The following is a 21,442-nucleotide window of genomic DNA, read 5'->3' on the forward strand; positions in this document are numbered from 1 at the left end:
AGCCCGGGCTCTTTCCACCGAGCCACGCTGGTATGTGAAGCACTTACTAGTACTAGGCACCAGACACTGTACTAAACGCTGGGGGAAGATACAAGCTCATCAGGTTGGGCACAGTCCCTGTCCCACATGGGGCTCACAGTCATCATCCCCATTTTGTAGATGAGGGAACTGAGGCCCGAAGGAGCCAAGAGACTTGACCAAGGTCACGAGCCCCGTGTGGACTATAGCCAATCTGACTAGCTTGCATCTACCCCAGTGCTTGACACATAGTAAGCGCTTCACAAATACCATCATCGTTTATTGAGCCCTTACTAGGTGCACTGTACTAAGTGCTTGGGAGAATACAACAGAATAACCTCCTTCCCTTCCCCACAGCACCTGTATATATGTTTATACATATTTATTACTCTATTTTACTTGTACCCATCTATTCTATTTATTTTATTTTGTTAGTATGTTCGGTTTTGTTCTGTCTCCCTTCTAGACTGTGAGCCCACTGTTGGGTAGGGACTGTCTCTTTATGTTGCCAGCTTGTACTTCCCAAGCGCTTAGTACAGTGCTCTGCACACAGTAAGCGCTCAATACGATTGATTAGCTTGCATCTACCCCAATGCTTAGAACAGTGCTTGAACATAGTAAGCGCTTCACAAATACCATCATCATTTATTGAGCCCTTACTAGGTGCAAAGCACTGTACTAAGCGCTTGGGAGAATACAACAGAATAACCTCCTTCCCTTCCCCACAGCACCTGTATATATGTATGTACATATTTATTACTCTATTTCACTTGTACCTATCTATTCTATTTATTTTATTTTGTTAGTATATTTGGTTTTGTTCTCTGTCTCCCCCTTCTAGACTGTGAGCCCACTGTTGGGTAGGGACTGTCTCTATATGTTGCCAGCTTGTACTTCCGAAGCGCTTAGTACAGTGCTCTGCACACAGTAAGCGCTCAATACGATTGATTGATTGAAGCAGGCACATACCCTGACATTTCTACCTTATAGCCTGGATGGGGAGATGGGTGTTAATATGAATAAATAGGAAATTTATGTAATTTTAAAATTTGTACGTAAATGCTGTGGGGATGGGGAGAATATAAAATTTAAACAGGCAGAACCTTTCCTTAGTGAAGGGGCTAAGGACAGAGAGATTGGCTGAGGAGAAACTTGGCAGGGAGAGCTATTTTACCCTCACACGTTTCAACTTGAGAAGCAGCATGGCATAATGGCAGCGTGGCTCAGTGGAAAGAGCCCGGGCTTTGGAGTCAGAGGTCATGGGTTCAAATCCCAGCTCCGCTACCTGTCAGCTGTGTGACTTTGGGCAAGTCACTTAACTTCTCTGGGCCTCAGTTACCTCCTCTGTAAAATGGGGATAAAAACTGTGAGCCCCCTGTGGGACAACCTGATCACCTTGTAACCGCCCCAGCGCTTAGAACAGTGCTTTGCACATAGGAGGGGTTTAACAAATACCATTATTATTATTATTAACCCGGGCCTGGGAGTTAAAAGGTTATGGGTCCTAATCCCAGCTCTACCACCTGTCTGCTGTGTGACCTTGGGCAAGTCATTTCACATGGAAGCAGAATGGCTCAGGCTTTGGAATCAGAGGTCATGGGTTCAAATCCCAGCTCCACCACCTGTCAGCTGTGTGACTTTGGGCAAGACAATCAATCAATCATATTTATTGAGCTCTTACTGTGTGCAGAGCACTGTACTAAGCATTTGGGAAGAACAAGTTGGCAACACATAGAGACAGTCCCTACCCAACAGCGGGCTCACAGTCTAAAAGGGGGGAGACAGACAACAAAACCAAACATACTAACAAAATAAAATAAATAGAATAGATATGTACAAGTAAAATAAATAGAGTAATAAATATGTACAAACATATATACAGGTAACTTAACTTCTTAACAGGTATACTTAACTTCTCTGGGCCTCAGTTACCTCATCTATAAAATGGGGATTAAGACTGTAAGCCCCCCCGTGAGACAACCTGATCACCTTGTATCCTCCGCAGAGCTTAGAACAGTGCTTTGCACATAGTAAGGGCTTAATAAATGCCATTATTAGTAGTAGTAGTATTTCACTTCTATGGGCCTCACTTACCTCATCTTAAAAAATGGGGATTAAGAGTGTGAGCCCAATATGGGACGGGGACTGTATCCCACCTTATATCTACCCCAGCGCTTAGTACATAGTAAGCACTTAACAAGTACCATTGTTATTAAACTTGCCTCACCTGTGAGCTCCCAAGAGCTCCAACCCCATCTTGCTGTTAGAGAATCTGAGTTTCCTTAACTTCTGAAAGTGGTAAGGCCAAGAGATACATACACAGTCTAACCGGGGCATTGTAAACTGCTTGAAGAAAAATTAAAAAATCAACCTCTCGCCCCCCACAAAGCAAGGAAGCCCCCAAGGGTCACCCAAAGACCACACGAATCAATCAATCGTATTTATTGAGCGCTTACTGTGTGCAGAGCACTGTACTAAGCGCTTGGGAAGTACAAGTTGGCAACATATAGAGACAGTCCCTACCCAACAGTGGGCTCACAGTCTAAAAGGGGGAGATAGAGAACAAAACCAAACATACTAACAAAATAAAATAAATAGAATAGATATGTACAAGTAAAATAGAGTAATAAATATGTACAAACATATATACATATATACAGGTGCTGTGGGGAAGGGAAGGAGGTAAGATGGAGGGGATGGAGAGGGGGACGAGGGGGAGAGGAAGGAAGGGACTCAGTCTGGGAAGGCCTCCTGGAGGAGGTGAGCTCTCAGTAGGGCACACGAAGCCATCTGTCCCAAAGACCAGATGCCCAGCCCCACTCCCCCCTCATTTGCTCTCTGAAAATCTGGTGGCACCTCTTAATCATATTGCTTGAGAGCTTACTTTGTGCAGCGCACTGTACTAAGCACTTAGGAGAAGACGAAACAACAGTCGGCAGACACCCTCCATGCCCACACTTCGCCTGTGAGCTTCATGGACACACAGTGTCCAACCTGATACACTTAATAATAATAATTTTCATATTTGTTAAGCGCTTACTATGTGCCAAGCACCGTTCTCAGCACTGGGGGAGATACAGGGTAATCAGGTTGTCCCACATGGGGCTCACAATCTTCAGCCCCATTTTACAGATGAGGTAACTGAGGCACAGAGAAATGAAGTGACTTGCCCAAAGTCACACAGTTGATAAGTTGATTAGAGAAGCGGCGTGGCTCAGTGGAAAGAACCCGGGCTTTGGAGTCAGAGGTCAGGGGTTCAAATCTCGGCTCCACCAACTGTCAGCTGTGTGACTTTGGGCAAGTCACTTCACTGGGCCTCAGTTACGTCATCTGTAAAATGGGGATTAAGACTGTGAGCCCCCAGTGGGACAACCTGATCACCCTGGAACTTCTCCAGTGCTTAGAACAGTGCTTTACACATAGTAAGCGCTTAATAAATGTTATTATTATTATTAGTAGTAGTAGTATTATGTGGGGGAGCTGGGATTAGAACCCATGACCTGACTCCCAAGCCCATGTTCTTTCCACTGAGCCACACTGCTTCTTCTTTCTACCCCAGCATTGAAAACAGTAAGCACTTAAATACCATTTATAGTGTACTCTCCCAAGCGCTTAATACATTGCTTTCCACAAGATAAGTGCTTGATAAATACAACTGAATGACTATCACCATCATCAATCGTATTTATTGAGCGCTTACTGTGTGCAGAGCACTGTACTAAGCGCTTAGGAAGTACAAATTGGCAACATATAGAGACGGTCCCTACCCAACAGTGGGCTCACAGTCTAAAAGGGGGAGACAGAGAACAAAACCAAACATACTAACAAAATAAACCAAATAGAATAGATAAGATATGATAGATAAGACTATGAGAAGCAGCATGGCAGATGGAACATGGGCCTGGGATTCAGGTCTTGTATTCTAATCCCAGCTCTGCCACTTGTCTGCTGGGTGACCTTGGCCACGTCACTTCACTTCTCTGGGCCTCGGTTATCTCATCTGCAAAATGGGGATGGAAACTGTGGGCCCCACGTGGGCTGTGTCCAACCTGCTAAACTTGTTACCTACGACTGTACTTCAATCAATTGTATTTATTGAGCGCTTACTGTGTGCAAAGCACTGTACTAAGCGCTTGGGAAGTACAAGTCGGCAACACATAGAGACAGTCCCTACCCAACATCATCATCATCAATCGTATTTATTGAGTGCTTACTATGTGCAGAGCACTGTACTAAGCGCTTGGGAAGTACAAATTGGCAACATATAGAGACAGTCCCTACCCAACAGTGGGCTCAGAGTCTAGAAGGGGGAGACAGAGAACAAAACCAAACATACTAACAAAATAAAATAAATAGAATAGATAGGTACAAGTAAAATAAATAAATAGAGTAATAAATATGTACAAACATATATACATATATATACATACTTCACTTCTCTGGGCCTCGGTTATCTCATCTGCAAAATGGGGATGGAGACTGTGAGCCCCACGTGGGCTGTGTCCAACCCGCTAAACCTGTTACCTACGACTGCACTTGGAAGAGTGATTAGTACATTAGTCGAGAAGCAGCGTGGCTCAGTGGAAAGACCTCGGGCTTTGGAGTCAGAGGTCATGGGTTCAAATCCCCGCTCCGCCACTTGGCAGCTGTGTGACTTTGGGCAAGTCACTTCACTTCTCTGGGCCTCCGTTCCCTCATCTGGAAAATGGGGATTAAGTCTGTGAGCCCCACGTGGGACCACTTGATTACCTTGCATCTACCCCAGCGCTTAGAACAGTGCTTACCTCCTTCCCTTCCCCACAGCACCTGTATATGTTTGTACATATTTATTACTCTATTTATTTATTTTACCTGTACATATCTATTCTATTTATTTTATTTTGTTAGTATGTTTGGTTTTGTTCTCTGTCTCCGCCTTTTAGACTGTGAGCCCACTGTTGGGTAGGGACTGTCTCTATATGTTGCCAATTTGTACTTCCCAAGCGCTTAGTACAGTGCTCTGCACATAGTAAGCGCTCAATAAATACGATTGATTGATTGCTTTGCACATAGTAAGCGCTTAATAAATGCCATCATTATTATTATTAAATAGTAAGTACTTAACAAGTACCATTATTATTATTATCATTAAAAATAAAATTCCAGGAAGAGCCTTACCTTCCCTCTGCCGCCTGCAGACTTCATATCCTAAAATGGGACCCTCCAAAGGTATCATAAGGTTGGACCACGTGAGAATGGCCCTTTTTTTATCAACCCCCTGCAGCTGAGCACGGGGTCAAATCCACACGTGCTCCAACTTCCCCCCCCACTTGCTGATCACTGATAGCCTGGGAGCAGCGTTTTAAGTGACATTTGCATGTAATAACCCCTCCCTCAAACCCTGACTTTGCTGGATTTAAAGTCTAACACCCCCTGGGTTTCCTGCTTTCCATTTTCAATGAGCTCCGGGGATGGCAGGTGAATCAATCAATCAATCGTATTTATTGAGCGCTTACTGTGTGCAGAGCACTGTACTAAACACTTGGGAAGTACAAGTTGGCAATGTATAGAAACGGTCCCTACCCAACAGCGGGCTCACAGTCTAGAAGGGGGAGACAGAAAACAAAACATATTAACAAAATAAAATAAATAGAATAGATATGTACAAGTAAAATAAATAAATAGAGTATTAAGCCCAAGTGAAATGTTTCTAGCAAGCTTTGGGAATGCTTGAAGAAAGCACCCCTTTTCAATCCAAGTATATTTTCTTTTTCCTCCTTTTCCTCTCAATCAATTGTATCTGTTGATCGCATACTGGGCCCCTTTTAGACTGTGAGCCCACTGTTGGGCAGGGACTGTCTCTATATGTTGCCAACTTGTACTTCCCAAGCGCTTAGTACAGTGCTCTGCACACAGTAAGCGCTCAATAAATACGATTGATGATGATGATGATGTATGCAGAGCACTGAATTAAGCGCTGTAACCTCCTTATAGGCAGGGAATGTGTCTCCTAATTCAGTTGAGTTGTGCTCTCCCAAGTGCTTAGTACATAGTAAGTACTCGATAAGTACCATTGATTGATTGATTATGGGGAGGGAATGTGCCTGCTAATTTCTCTTTTCTAGACTGCAAACCCGATGAGGTTAGGGATTGTCTCTATTGCTGAATTGTACTTTCCAAACACTTAGTACAGTGCTCTGCACATAGTAAGTGCTTAATAAGTACCAATGATTGATTATGGGGAGGGAATGTGTCTGCTAATTTCTCTTTTCTAGACTGTAAACCCCGGTGTGGGCAGGGCTTGCCGGCTGGATTGTACTTTCCAAGCGGTTAGTACAGTGCTCTGCACACAGTAAGTGCTCAATAAATACAATTCATTCATTCATTCAATCGTATTTATTGAGCGCTTACTGTGTGCCACAATTTACTGTTGTATTGTGCTTTCCCAAGTGTTTAGTAAGTGGTCTGCACGCAGCAAGCGCTCAGTAAATACGATTGAATGAATGAATGAGCTCTCCCAAGCTCTTAGAACAGTGCTCTGCACGTAGTACTTGCTCAATAAATTGAATGGTATTCAATAAATACCATTGAATGTTTGGGAGAGTACAGTATTCACTGTATACACAGTGAATACACAGTATACACTGTTCAGCTCTTAGAACAGTGCCAGCGCTTAGAACAGTGCTTTGCACATAGTAAGCGCTTAACAAATGCCATCATTATTATTATTATTATTACAGTATAACAGAGTTATTAGACACATTCCCTGTCCACAAAAAGCTTACAAGTCCCTTTTGTAACTTTTTGTATGCTACTTGTTAAGGGTTGTATGTGCCAGGCATTGTGCTAAGCACTGGGGTAGATACAAAGTGTTCAGATTGGACACAGTCCAAGTCTCACAGGAGGCTCACAGTCTTAATCCCCATTTTATGGATAATTTGTTTCTTCCCTGCTAGACTGTAAATTCCTTGAGCACAGGGATCATTTGGATTACTACTACTAATAATTGTGGTATTTTTTAAGTGCTTACTATGTTCCAAGCGCTGTAATAATTTCTTAATTCTGGCATTTGTACTAGCTTTGGGGAAGATCCAGGGTAATCAGGTTGGACGAAGTCCCGATCCCAAGTGGGGCTCACAGACTAAACTGGAGGGAGGGGGATTTAATCCCCATTTGGCAGATGAGGTAACTGAGGCACGGAGAAGTCAAGTGACTTGCCCTAGGTCACCCAGCTGACAAGTGGCAGAGCTGGGATTAGAACCCAGGCCCTCTGAAGCCCAGGTCCTCTAGGCCCCTCTGCTTCTCAATCAATCAATCGTATTTATTGAGCGCTTACTGTGTGCAGAGCACTGTACTAAGCGCTTGGGAAGTCCAAGTTGGCAACATACAGAGACAGTCCCTACCCAACAGTGGGCTCACAGTCTAAAAGGGGGGGGACAGAGAACAAAACCAAACATACTAACAAAATAAAATAAATAGAATAGATATGTACAATTAAAATAAATAAATAAATAAATAGAGTGATAAATATGTACATGCTGTACTGAACGCTACTAAATTCTGTGGAAGATCCAATATAAGGTTACAACAGGTTCCTGCCCCATATGGGGCTCACAGTCATTCTACCGTATTTTTGCATGTGCTTAATAATAATAATCATAATAAGTGCTGGGGCAGATACAAGATAATCAATCACATTGGACACAGTCCCTGTCCCAAGTGAGGCTCACACTCTTCGTTCGTTCAGTCGTATTTATTGAGCGCCTACCGTGTGCAGAGCACTGTACTAAGCGCTTGGAAAGTACAATACAGCAATAAAGAGAGGCAATCCCTGCCCAAAATAGAGAAACACTGAGGAAGAGGGAGTGGGAAAGGAAAGTCCAATCAATCAATCATATTTATTGAGTGCTTACTGTGTGCAGAACACTGTACTAAGCGTCGGCAACATATAGAGACAGTCCCTACCCAATAGTGGGCTCACAGTCTAAAAGTCCAGCTGGAGCTGAAGCGATTTTGTTTGGCCACAACCTTGCCTCATTCATCCATTCATTCGATCGTATTTATTTAGCACTTACTGTGGAAGAGCACTGTACTAAGCGCTTGGGAGAGCACCAAACAATGAAAAACAGATACGTTCCCTGCCCACAACAGTCTAGAGGGGAAGACAGACATATGTTGTTTTAATGGGGAAGCTTAACAAGCCTGAGGGGGAAGAAAAAATCCGCGCACGATGAAACCAATAAATAGAATAAAAAATTGGGTGATTTAACCCACTATGTCATCCCGGGACGAGGTAGTTTTTCTTGCGAGCAGGTGCACGGCGATTCGGGGAAGGCAAAAATCTTCACGCGCTTGCACAATAGATGGCAGGCTGAAAACACGTTGATGTTCCCTGGCAGGCTTTCAGAAGTAATGGTATTGCTTTTCCCCTCTTTAAAGCCTCCATCAGCGGGAGGGAAAGCCATGCCAAGTTTGAGGATCCCAATCCCGACGCCGAGAGTTTCCCATTGAGCCCAAGGCCCGTCGCCAGGCCTGACACGCCAAAGCGGAACCAGCCGCCCCGAGTCCATTAAGATCCAGGAGGCCTTCCCAAACTGAGCCCCTTCCTTCCTCTCCCCCTCATCCCCCTCTCCATCCCCCCATCTTACCTCCTTCCCTTCCCCACAGCACCTGTATATATGTTTGTACATATTTATTACTCTATTTATTTTACTTGTACATATCTATTCTATTTCTTTTATTTTGTTAGTATGTTTGGTTTTGTTCTCTGTCTCCCCCTTTTAGACTGTGAGCCCACTGTTGGGTAGGGACTGTCTCTATATGTTGCCAACTTGGACTTCCCAAGCGCTTAGTACAGAGCTTTGCACACAGTAAGCGCTCAATAAATACGATTGATTGATTGATTGATGGTTCAAACCACCGGCTGCCTCCAGCCCTTCTGTACCTGTTGAGGTTTTCTGGTTCTACCTTTCCTGTATTTATCTAATAATGGTGTCTGAATATCGGGATGGGGAAGAGAGTGTTTTTTAAGAGCAGCGGTCCAGTGTTCTGGAACAACTTCATTTTCCAGGACAGTCGCGTTTAAGCTCCCACTTTACCGAACGTGGCCAAGCCCACTGTTGGGTAGGGACTGTCTCTATATGTTGCCAATTTGGACTTCCCAAGCGCTTAGTACAGTGCTCTGCACATAGTAAGCGCTCCATAAATACGATTGATGATGGTGATGACTGAACCATCAAAGGCCGCAGCTCTCCGCCCTGGCAAAATTAATCTGTTTAATGCTCTGCTGAATTCTCGACTGTTGAGATAGATCGGCGACAGAATTCATCAGAATCCCCCCTCTTCCTGCTGGAAGCCAGACGATGTTAGGAATGGTGACCAGGAGGTGGCCGTGGCGCGCTTCTTTTCCAGGCCGGAAAGGAGCCGGGTTTGGTTCCTGGAATGTGCTCCTGGAGGAAAAACCAAAGGACAAAAATATACGGGGAGTTCGAGTCGATCGGTCGTATTTATTGAGCACTTGATGAAGGCAGAGCACGGTACCAAGCGCTTGAGAGAGTACGTTATATCCCGGCTCCTCCAACTGTCAGCTGTGTGACTTTGGGCAAGTCACTTCACTTCTCTGGGCCTCAATTCCCTCATCTGGAAAATGGGGATTAAGACGGTGAGCCCCCACCGTGGGACAACTTATCACCTTGTACCCTCCCCAGCGCTTAGTACAGTGCTTTGTGCGTAGTAAGCGCTTAATAAATGCCATTATTATTATTATTATCATTATCAGAGTCTGTAGAAACATCCCCTGACCCCAACGGGAAGCCGCGCGGCCTAGTGGCTAGAGCCCGGGCCTGAGAGTCCCGGGAACTGGGTTCTAATCCCGGCTCTGCCACTAAGCAGCGTGGCTCAGTGGAAAGAGCCCGGGCTTTGGAGTCAGAGGTCATGGGTTCAAATCCCCACTCTGCCAACTGTCAGCTGTGTGACTTTGGGCAAGTCACTTCACTTCTCTGAGCCTCAGTGACCTCATCTGTAAAATGGGGATTAAGACTGTGAGCCCCACGTGGGACCACCTGATCACCTTGTATCCCCCCCGGCATTTAGAACAGTGCTTTGCACATAGTAAGCTCTTAACAAATGCCATTATTATTATTAATATTATTATTATTATTATTTAAGTGACTTGCCAAAAGTCACACAGCTGATAAGTGGCAGAGGAGGGATTAGAACCCACGACCTCTGATTCCCTAGCCCGGGCTCTTTCCATTAAGCAAGGCTGCTTCTTCATGTATATACGTTTGTACACATTTATTACTCTATTTATTTTACTTGTACATATCTATTCTATTTATTTTATTTTGTTAGTATGTTTGGTTTTGTTCTCTGTCTTCCCCTTCTAGACTGTGAGCCCACTGTTGGGTAGGGACTGTCTCTATATGTTGCCAACTTGTACTTCCCAAGTGCTTAGTACAGTGCTCTGCACACAGTAAGTGCTCAATAAATATGATTGATTGATTGATTGATTGATTGATTCTTCATCCAGCAGACAGAAGGGAGTCCAGAAGTAGCTAGGATTATTTCACCAAGCCCCTGCCAATTTATTTGAAATCCTGAAGCCGTTTACGTTCTTACTGCCTTTCTGTCGTCGATCAGATACTGAAACTGGCAAATGTGCAGCGTGGCTCAGTGGAAAGAGCCCGGGCTTTGGAGTCAGAGGTCATGGGTTCGAATCCTGGCTCCGCCATTGGTCAGCTGTGTGACTCTGGGCAAGTCACTTCACTTCTCTGGGCCTCAGTGACCTCATCTGGAAAATGGGGATTAAGTCTGGGAGCCCCACGTGGGACAACTTGATTACCTTGTATCTACCCCAGCACTTAGAACAGTGCTTTGCACATAGGAGGCGCTTAAAAAATGCTATTAAAAAAGTGGTGGAGACAACTTGATTACCTTGTATCTACCCCAGCGCTTAGAACAGTGATTTGCCCATAGGAAGCGCTTAATAGATGCTATTAAAAAAGTGGCGGAGACAACTTGATTACCTTGTATCTACCCCAGCGCTTAGAACAGTGCTTTGCCCATAGGACGTGCTTAATAAATGCTATTAAAAAAGTGGCGGAGACAACTTGATTACCTTGTATCTACCCCAGCGCTTAGAACAGTGCTTTGCACATAGGAAGCGCTTAATAAATGCTATTAAAAAAGTGGCGGAGACAACTTGATTACCTTGTATCTACCCCAGCGCTTAGAACAGTGCTTTGCACATAGGAAGCGCTTAATAAATGCTATTAAAAAAGTGGCGGAGACAACTTGATTACCTTGTATCTACCCCGGCGCTTAGAACAGTGCTTTGCCCATAGGACGCGCTTAATAAATGCTATTAAAAAAGTGGCGGAGACAACTTGATTACCTTGTATCTACCCCAGCGCTTAGGACAGTGCTTTGCCCATAGGAAGCGCTTAATAAATGCTATTAAAAAAGTGGCGGAGACAACTTGATTACCTTGTATCTACCCCGGCGCTTAGAACAGTGCTTTGCACATAGGAAGCGCTTAATAAATGCTATTAAAAAAAGTGGCGGAGCCGGGATTTTCAGCGCTTAGAACAGTGCTTTGCACATAGTAAGCGCTCAATAAATACGATTGATGATAGTAAGCGCTTAAAAAATGCTATAAAAAAAGTGGCAGAGCCGGGATTTTCAGCGCTTAGAACAGTGCTTTGCACATAGTAAGCGCTTAACAAATGCCATTATTATTATTATTATTATTATTATTATTATTAATAATAATAATAATAAATGATTTTCAGGGCTACTCAATCTGGAGTCCATGTGCCACCTGGTGGCCACAGAAATCACTTCTTCCCACCCGTCGGCTATTGCTATTAGTAATAATGACATTTATTAAGCGCCTACTATGTGTAAAGCACTGTTCTAAGCGCTGGACTGTTCTAATTACCTTCAAGAGTCTTGCTGAGGTGTGATGATGATGACGATGATGATGGTATTTGTTAAGCGCTTACTATGTGGCAGGAACCGTACTAAGCGCTGGGGTGGGGACGAACAAATCGGGTTGGAAGCAGTCCCTGTCCCACGTGGGGCTCACAGTCTCAATCCCCATTTTCCAGATGAGGGAACTGAGGCCCAGAGAATAATAACAATAATAATAGTATTTGCTAAGCACTTACTATAATAATAATCACATCTATTAAGTGCTTACTATGTGCAAAGCACCGTTCTAAGCGCTGGGGAGGTTACAAGGTGATCAGGTTGTCCCACGGGGGGCTCACAGTCTTCATCCCCATTTTACAGATGAGGGAACAGGCACAGAGAAGTTAAGTGACTTGCTCAAAGTCACACAGCTGACAATTGGCAGAGCTGGGATTTGAACCCATGACCTCTGACTCCAAAGCCCGGGCTCTTTTCCACTGAGCCACACTGCTTCTCTACTATGTGCTAAGCACTGTTCTAAGCAATGGGGTAGATACAAAGTGATCCAGTTGTCCCATGTGGGGCTCACAGTCTCAATCCCCATTTTCCAGATGAGGGAACTGAGGCCCAGAGAATAACAATAATAATAATAACAACAATGACTCACAGTCTCAATCCCCATTTTCCAGATGAGGGAACTGAGGCCCAGAGAATAATAACAATAATAATAATGACAGTATTTGTTAAGCACTTACTAACAATAATAATAATAATAATAATAATGGCATTTGTTAAGCGCTTACTATGTGCAGAGCACTGTTCTAAGCGCTGGGGGTGGATAAAAGGTGATCAAGTTGTCCCACATGGGGCTCACAGTCTTAATCCCCATTTTACAGATGAGGTAACTGAGGCTCAGAGAAGTTAAGTGACTTGCCCAGGTCACACAGCAGACATGTGGTGGAGCCGGGATTCGAACCCATGACCTCTGACTCCAAAGCCCGGGCTCTTCTCCACTGAGCCAACTATGTGCCAAGCACTGTTCTAAGCACTGGGGTAGATACAAAGTGATCCAGTTGTCCCATGTGGGGCTCACAGTGTCAATCCCCATTTTCCAGATGAGGGAACTGAGGCCCAGAGAATAATAACAATAATAATAATGACAGTATTTGTTAAGCACTTACTATGTGCCAAGCACTGTTCTAAGCAATGGGGTAGATACAAAGTGATCCGGTTGTCCCATGTGGGGCTCACAGTCTCAATCCCCATTTTCCAGATGAGGGAACTGAGGCCCAGAGAATAATAACAATAATAATAATGATAGTATTTGTTAAGCACTTACTATGTGCCAAGCACTGTTCTAAGCAATGGGGTAGATACAAAGTGATCCGGTTGTCTCATGTGGGGCTCACAGTCTCAATCCCCATTTTCCAGATGAGGGAACTGAGGCCCAGAGAATAATAACAATAATAATAATGATAATATTTGTTAAGCACTTACTATGTGCCAAGCACTGTTCTAAGTGCTGAAAATCCCGGCTCCGCCACTTTTTTTATAGCATTTATTAAGCGCTTACTGTGCCAAGCACCTTTCTAAGTGCTGGGGTAGATACAAGGTCATCTGGCTGTCCCATGTGGGGCTCACAGTCTTAATCCCCATTTTCCAGATGAGGGAACTGAGGCCCGGGGAAGTGAAGTGACTTGCCCAAGGTCACACAGGAGACAAGTGGCGGAGCCTGGATTTGAACCCGTGACCTCCTGACTCCGAGGCCCGTCCTCTATTCAGTACGTCATGCTGCTTCTTCAATCTATGGTATATCGACTGAGAGTCTACTGTGGACAGAGCACTGTCCTAGGCACCTTGGAGGGTACGATAGGTTTAGTAATAATAATAATAATAATAATGGCATTTGTTAAGCGCTTACTATGTGCAAAGCACTGTTCTAAGCTCTGGGGGGGGGATACAAGGTGATCAGGTTGTCCCCCGTGGGGCTCACAGTCTTTACCCCCATTTTACAGATGAGGTAACTGAGGCTCAGAGAAGTGAAGTGACTTGCCCAAGGTCACACAGCAGACATGTGGTGGAGCTGGAATTCGAACCCATGACCTCTGCCTCCAAAGCCCGGGCTCTTCCCACTGAGCCACGCTTCCTGCCCTCAACTGGCTTACAGTCCAGATAACTCCTCAAGAACCTCCAGTGGTTGCCCATCCTTCTCTCCCTCTAGATTGTAAGCTCACTGTGGGCAGGGAATGTGACTATTTATTGTTGTATTGTCCTCTCCCAAGCACTTAGTACAGTGCTCTGCACACAGTAAGCGCTCAATAAATACGAATGACTGACTGACAGTCCCGGTCCCATTTACAGCTCACAGTCCTAATCCCCATTTTACAGATGAGATAACTCTATTTATTTTATTCTATTTTAAAAATAGAATAGAATATTTATTCTAAATATTCTAATTCTAAAAATAGAATATTTTATTCTAAAAAAAATAGACTATTTTATTCTATTTATTTTATTTTGTTAGTGTGTTTGGTTTTGTTCTCTGTCTTCCCCTTCTAGACTGTGAGCCCACTGTTGGGTAGGGACTGTCTCTATATCTTGCCAGCTTGTACTTCCCAAGCGCTTAGTACAGTGCTCTGCACACAGTAAGCGCTCAATAAATGCGATTGATTGATTGATTGATTGATAGCTGAGGCACAGCGAACTGAAGTGACTTGCCCAAGGTCTCTCTGCAATCAAGTGGTGCTTAGAACAGTGCTTTGCACATAGTAAGCACTTAATAAATGCTATTAAAAAAAAAGTGGCGGAGCTGGGATTAGAACCCTGGTCCTCTAATTCCCAGGCCAGGGCTCTTTCCACTAGGCCACAATGCTTCTCACCCTGGCAGGTTTTAAGCAGGACCCCGGGTTTTAAGCAGAAGACCTCTAAGTCATCTGGCCAAGATCCATTGCCTTGCTGTGTGACCTTGGGCAAGGCACTTAGCCTCTCTGAGCCAGTTTCCTCCCCTGTAAATTGGGACAAGGATATCTGCTCTTCCTCCCTTTCCGTCTCCGAGCCCCACGTGGGACAAGAACTACGTTTGATCCGATTAACTCGTATCTACCCTAATGGGTGGCGCATAGTAAGCTCCTATTAAATACACAATTCTTCTTTCAGGCAAGACTAGCAGTTGGATGCTGGAACTCACCACACGTAAGATATTTTTCTGTCCTGCCGTCGAACCCCGGCTCACGTCCTATCTCTGTATTCTACACTGTGAGCCCACTGTTGGGTAGGGACCGTCTCTATATGTTGACAACTTGTACTTCCCAAGCACTTAGTACAGTGCTCTGCACACAGTAAGCGCTCAGTAAATATGATTGATTGATTGATTGATTGACAATAAAATCTGTCAGACATCTGGTGAAACCCAGAGACCTGCTGCTATCAACTCGTGTTGCTCAATTAGCAACCCCTGCTTAAATAATGAGGTTTTCTGGCTTTACCTTTCCTGTATTCGTCTAATAATGGTGTCTGAATATCGGGATGGGGAAGAGAATGTTTTTAAGAGCAGCGGTCCAGTGTTCTGGAACAACTTCATTTTCCAGGACAGTCGCATTTAAGCTCCCACTTTACCGAACGTGGCCAAGCCCACTGTTGGGTAGGGACCGTCTCTATATGTTGCCAACTTGTACTTCCCAAGCGCTTAGCACAGTGCTCTGCACACAGTAAGCGCTCAATAAATACGATTGACGATGATGATGATGATAAAGAAATGACTGCATCCGCCGACCTTGAGAATTTTGACGACGACCTTCTCGTTGTTGGTGATGCTGATGGCTTCGAACACCTCACTGTATTTCCCGCGGCCGAGTTTCCGGACGAGCTGGTAGTCATCCTGGTTCCTGTTGGGAATGATTATTATTATTATTATTATTATTATTATTATTATTATTATCATCATCATTCCCAACAGGAACCAGGATGACTACCAGCTCGTCCGGAAACTCGGCCGCGGGAAATACAGTGAGGTGTTCGAAGCCATCAACGTCACCAACAACGAGAAGGTCGTTGTCAAAATTCTCAAGGTCGGCGGACGGGGGGCGGGGAGGGAGATAATAATAATAATAACAATAACAATGGCGTTTATGAAGCGCTTACTATGTGCAAAGCACTGTTCTAAGCGCCGGGGAGGTTACAAGGGTGATCAGGCTGTCCAATAGGGGGGCTCACAATCTTCATCCCCATTTTCCAGATGAGGGAACTGAGGCCCAGAGAAGTGAAGCGACTCGCCCAAAGTCACCCAGCTGACAATTGGCGGAGCCGGGATCCGAACCCATGACCTCTGACTCCAAAGCCCGGGCTCTTTCCACTGAGCCTGTGAGTCTTTTAGACTGTGAGCCCACTGTTGGGTAGGGACTGTCTGTATATGTTGCCAACTTGTACTTCCCAAGCGCTTAGTACAGTGCTCTGCACACAGTAAGCGCTCAATAAATACGATTGATTGATTGATTGATTGATTTAAAATAGCGTTTTGATATGGATTGTTCTATCTGCTACCGCGATTCTGCTGGAAGCTATCAATCAATCAGTCGTATCTGTTGAGGGTTTACTGTGTGCAGAGCGCTGTACTAAGCGCTTGGGAGAGTACGCTACAACAATATAACAGACACATTCCCTGCCCACAGTAAGCTTACAGTCCAGAGGGGGAGACAGACATTAATACAAATAAATAAATTACCGATTTGGACGTAAGTGTTGTGGGTCTGAGGCGGAGCGGTGAGTAAAGGGAGCAAGTCAGGATGACGCCGAAGGGAGTGGGAGAAAAGGAAATGAGGGCTTAGTCAGGGAAGGCCTCTTGGAGGAGATGGGTGTCCAATAAAGCTCCAAAGGCGGGGAGAGTCATCGTACATCTGTCGGGTATGAAGAGGGAGGGCATTCCGGCCCAGAGACAGGACGTGGGCAAGAGGTTGGCGGCGAGATAGATGAGATCGAGGTACAGCGAGTAGGTTGGCATTAGAGGTAGATAATAATAATAATAATAATGGCATTTGTTAAGCGCTTACTATGTGCAAAGCACTGTTCTAAGCGCTGGGGGGATATAACATTCATTCATTCATTCATTCAATCGTATTTATTGAGCGCTTACTGTGTGCAGAGCACTGTACTAAGCGCTTGGGAAGTACAAGTTGGCAACATATAGAGACGGTCCCTACCCAACAATGGGCTCACAGTCTAGAAGGGGGAGAAAGACAACAAAACAAAACACGTGGACAGGTGTCAAGTCATCAGAATAAATAGAAGTAAAGTTAGATGCACACCATTAACAAAATAAATAGAATAGTAAATACGTACAAGTAAAATAGAGCAATATGGGGTGCTAAGTTGGAGGGACAGCAGGTATTGATCGTCTACTTTTAGACATATCAGGTTGTCCCACGTGGGGCTCACAGTCAATCCCCATTGACAGATGAGGTAACTGAGGCTCAGAGAAGTTAAGTGACTTGCCCAAGGTCACACAGCAGACATATGGCGGAGCCGGAATTCGAACCCATGACCTCTGACCCCGAAGCCCGTGCTCTTTCCACTGAGCCACGCTGATCTACCCCCTCCTTCCTCTCCCCCTCCCCATTCCCCTGCCCTACCTCCTTCCCCTCCCCACAGCACCTGTGTATATGTATATATGTTTGTAGAGATTTATTACTCTATTTTACTTGTACATATTTATTTTATTTTGTTAATATGTTTTGTTTTGTTGTCTGTCCCCCCACTTCTAGACTGTGAGCCCGCTGTTGGGTAGGGACCGTCTCTCTATGTTGCCAACTTGGACTTCCCAAGCGCTTAGTCCAGTGCTCTGCACACAGTAAGCGCTCAATAAATACGATTGAATAAATGAATGAATGAATTCCCCCGCCCTACCTCCTTCCCCTCCCCACAGCACCTCTATATATGTATATATGTTTGTACAGATTTATTACTCTGTTTATTTTACTCGTACATATTTATTCTATTTATTTTATTTTGTAATATGTTTTGTTTCATTGTCTGTCCCCCGCTTCTAGACTGTGAGCCGGCTGTTGGGTAGGGACCGTCTCTCTATGTTGCCAACTTGGACTTCCCAAGCGCTTAGTCCAGTGCTCTGCACACAGTAAGCGCTCAATAAATACGATTGAAGGAAGGAATGAATGAATGTTGAACTTGCAGTCCAGTGCTCTGCACACAGTAAGCACTCAATAAATACGATTGAAGGAATGAATGAATGAATGTTGCCAACTTGTAGAGTGCTTAGTCCAGTGCTCTGCACACAGTGAGTGCTCAATCATCATCATCAATCGTATTTATTGAGCGCTTACTATGTGCAGAGCACTGTACTAAGCGCTTGGGAAGTACAAATTGGCAACGTATAGAGACAGTCCCTACCCAACAGTGGGCTCACAGTCTAAAATAAATACGATTGCATGAATGAAAAGGAGAAGATCATTTATCCAGTCTCTTTTTCTTTAGGTGGACTGGCCTGGATTTCCTCATTGTTTACCTTGAAGTCTGAGGCAATTTACTAGTGTGGCGGGGAGGGAGGGTGACTATGGGATGTAAGACCTACTTACCTTAACCAATTTAAGAGCTGGATTAGGCAAGAGGCAAGTCATTGTGCTAAAAGGCCAAAGCAAGAAAAAAAACAGTCCTGTAGTCAGGGGCATTCATTCATTCATTCATTCAATCGTATTTACTGAGCGCTTACTGTGTGCAGAGCACTGTACTAAGGGGCAGAGGTTGGGAGGGAGCTTAGGAAGCTGGAAAGATGCAGGGAATCCAGAAACCCGAGTTCTAGTCCCAGCTGTGACACTGGCTTCTTCATTTATTCATTCATTCAATCGTATTTATTGAGCGCTTACTGTGTGCTGAGCACTGTACCAAGCGCTTGGGAAGTCCAAGTTGGCGACATGTAGAGCCGGTCCCTACCCAACAGCGGGCTCACAGTCTAGAAGGGGGGGACAGATAACAAAACAAAACATGTGGACAGGTGTTGTCAGAATAAATAGAAATAAAGCTAGATCATCATCAATCGTATTTATTGAGCGCTTACTGTGTGCAGAGCACTGTACTAAGCGCTTGGGAAGTACAAATTGGCGACATATAGAGACAGTCCCTGCCCAACAGTGGGCTCACAGTCTAAAAGTCTAGATGCACATCATTAACAAAATAAATACAATAGTAAATATGTACACGTAAAATAGAGTAATAAATCTGTACAAACATATATACAGGTGCTGTATTCTATTATTATCTGTATTCTATTCTATTTATTTATTCTTTATTCTTTATTTATTTATTTATGTATTCTATTCTATTTATTTTATTTTGTTAGTATGTTTGGTTTTGTTCTCTGTCTCCCCCTTTTAGACTGTGAGCCCGCTGTTGGGTAGGGACTGTCTCTGTGTGTTGCCAACTTGTACTTCCCAAGCGCTTAGTACAGTGCTCTGCACACAGTAAGCGCTCAATAAATATGATTGATTGATTGATCATCATCATCAATCGTATTTATTGAGCGCTTACTGTGATTGATTGATTGATTGCTGTATATATGCATGAATATATATATGTATATATGTACAGGTGCTTTAGAAAAAAACAACAACCAAAAACCTCTCTGGGCCTCGGTTTCCTCATCTGTACAAGGGGGATAAGATAGCTGCTTCTCCCTACTTCCCAGTGATGTTCCGATACTGTTGATAGGAGAGTGCTTTGGTACAGCAAACTTGCCACAACATTGTTATTATTGGAAATTCAAGGTTTTCTGCAGAGTGCCAGAAGAATATATTACAAGCAAGCTGCGAAGGACATAAAGGCGGTGCCCCGGAGGATTTGTTACTTTTAATAGAAACAGCAATTGTCCAGGGTTAAGGGAAACCAAGGGGAGAGGCTGCTTTTGAGGGAGGGGATGGAGATACAACGGATAGGTCACTCAGGAGACCAGTAGCTTGGGCCTGGGGGTCAGAAGACCTGGGTTCTAATCCCGCCGCCACTAACTTGTCTGTTGGGTGACTTTGGGCGAGTCACCTCACTTCTCTGCGTCTCAGTGCCCTCATCTGTAAAATGGAGATGATATACCTGTTCTCCCTCCTATTTAGAATGAACCCCGTGTGAGACAGGCACTGTGGTCCAACCTGATTATCAATCAATCAATCAATCAATTAATCATATTTATTGAGCGTTTACTGTGTGCAGAGCACTGCACTAAGCGCTTGGGAAGTACAAATTGGCAACATATAGAGACAGTCCCTACCCAACAGTGGGCTCACAGTCTAAAAGGGGGAGACAAAACCAAACATACTAACAAAATAAAATAAATAGAATAGATATGTGCAAGTAAAATAAATAAATAAATAAATAAATAGAGTAATAAATATGTACAAACATATATACTTATATACAGGTGCTGTGGGGAAGGGAAGGAGGTAAGATGGGGGGGTGGAGGGGGAATGGGGGGAGGAAGGAAGGGGCTCAGTCTGGGAAGGCCTCCTGGAGGAGGAGGATTATCTTGATTCTACCTCGGTATTTGCACATAGTGAGAGTCTAACAAATACCACAGTTATTGTTATTATTATTATTATTGTTTTAAAGGGACTAGAACCCATGTCTACTCACTGCCAGACCCATGCTCTATCCATTGGGTGGCCCTACCTCCCATTTCAAACGCTTCTGAGAGTGGAGGCATGTCTACCGTGAAGAGATGGGAAGCAGCACGGCTCAGTGGAAAGAGCCCGGGCTTTGGAGTCAGAGGTCATGGGTTCAAATCCCGGTTCCGCCCATTGTCCGTTGTGGGACTTTGGGCAAGTCACTTCACTTCTCCGGGCCTCAGTTACCTCATCTGTAAAATGGGGATGAAGACTGTGAGCCCCGCGTGGGACAACCTGATCACCTCGGAACCTCCCCAGCGCTTAGAACGGTGCTTTGCACATAGTAAGTGCTTAATAAATGCCATTATTATTATTATTATTACCCCAGCACTTAAAACAGTGCTTGGCACAAACTAAGCACTTAACAAATACCATTATTATTATTATTGCTGTGCTGCTTGGATTTCTCCCTCCTCTTCTCTCCTTATGGTCTGCAAGCAGGGAACATATCTATCGACGGTTGTACTCTCCCGAGCGCTTAGTACAGTGCTCTGCACACAGTAAGCACTCAATAAATACCACTGATTGATTGACTGGAGCACTCAAATACTACTAGTACTATTCCTGATGCTGCTACCATTATCAATCAACGGTTTTACTGAGCGCTCACTGCGCGGAGAGCTTCCCCGTCTCGGTTTCAGAAAGTCCTGCAGAAATCCAACCAATTCATTCATTCATTCAATCGTATTTGTTGAGCGCTTACCGTGTGCAGAGCTCTGTACTAAGCGCTTGGGAAGTCCAAGTTGGCAACGTCTAGAGACGGTCCCTACCCAACAACGGGCTCACAGTCTAGAAGGGGGAGGCAGACAGCAAAATGAGAAGCAAAACCAATTCCTAAGCCAGCCCCAGCAGGGCCTTCTCAGTTCAAGTACCCA

At 44.4% G+C, this 21,442-nt stretch overlaps 1 protein-coding gene across 1 annotated transcript in view; it reads left to right on the forward strand.

Moving 5' to 3' along the window:
* The first annotated feature begins 15,664 nt into the window (after window positions 1-15,664).
* The window catches only part of DDHD1 (DDHD domain containing 1), a 94,435-nt gene continuing 88,657 nt past the window's right edge, over window positions 15,665-21,442 (forward strand). The window contains exon 1 of the mRNA XM_038756714.1: window positions 15,665-15,778. Coding sequence (XP_038612642.1) covers window positions 15,665-15,778 — 114 coding nt within the window. The remainder of the gene's footprint in view (window positions 15,779-21,442) is intronic.

Source organism: Tachyglossus aculeatus, chromosome 14, assembly GCF_015852505.1.
Source record: "Tachyglossus aculeatus isolate mTacAcu1 chromosome 14, mTacAcu1.pri, whole genome shotgun sequence".
In the NCBI taxonomy this organism is placed as follows: Eukaryota; Metazoa; Chordata; class Mammalia; order Monotremata; family Tachyglossidae; genus Tachyglossus; species Tachyglossus aculeatus.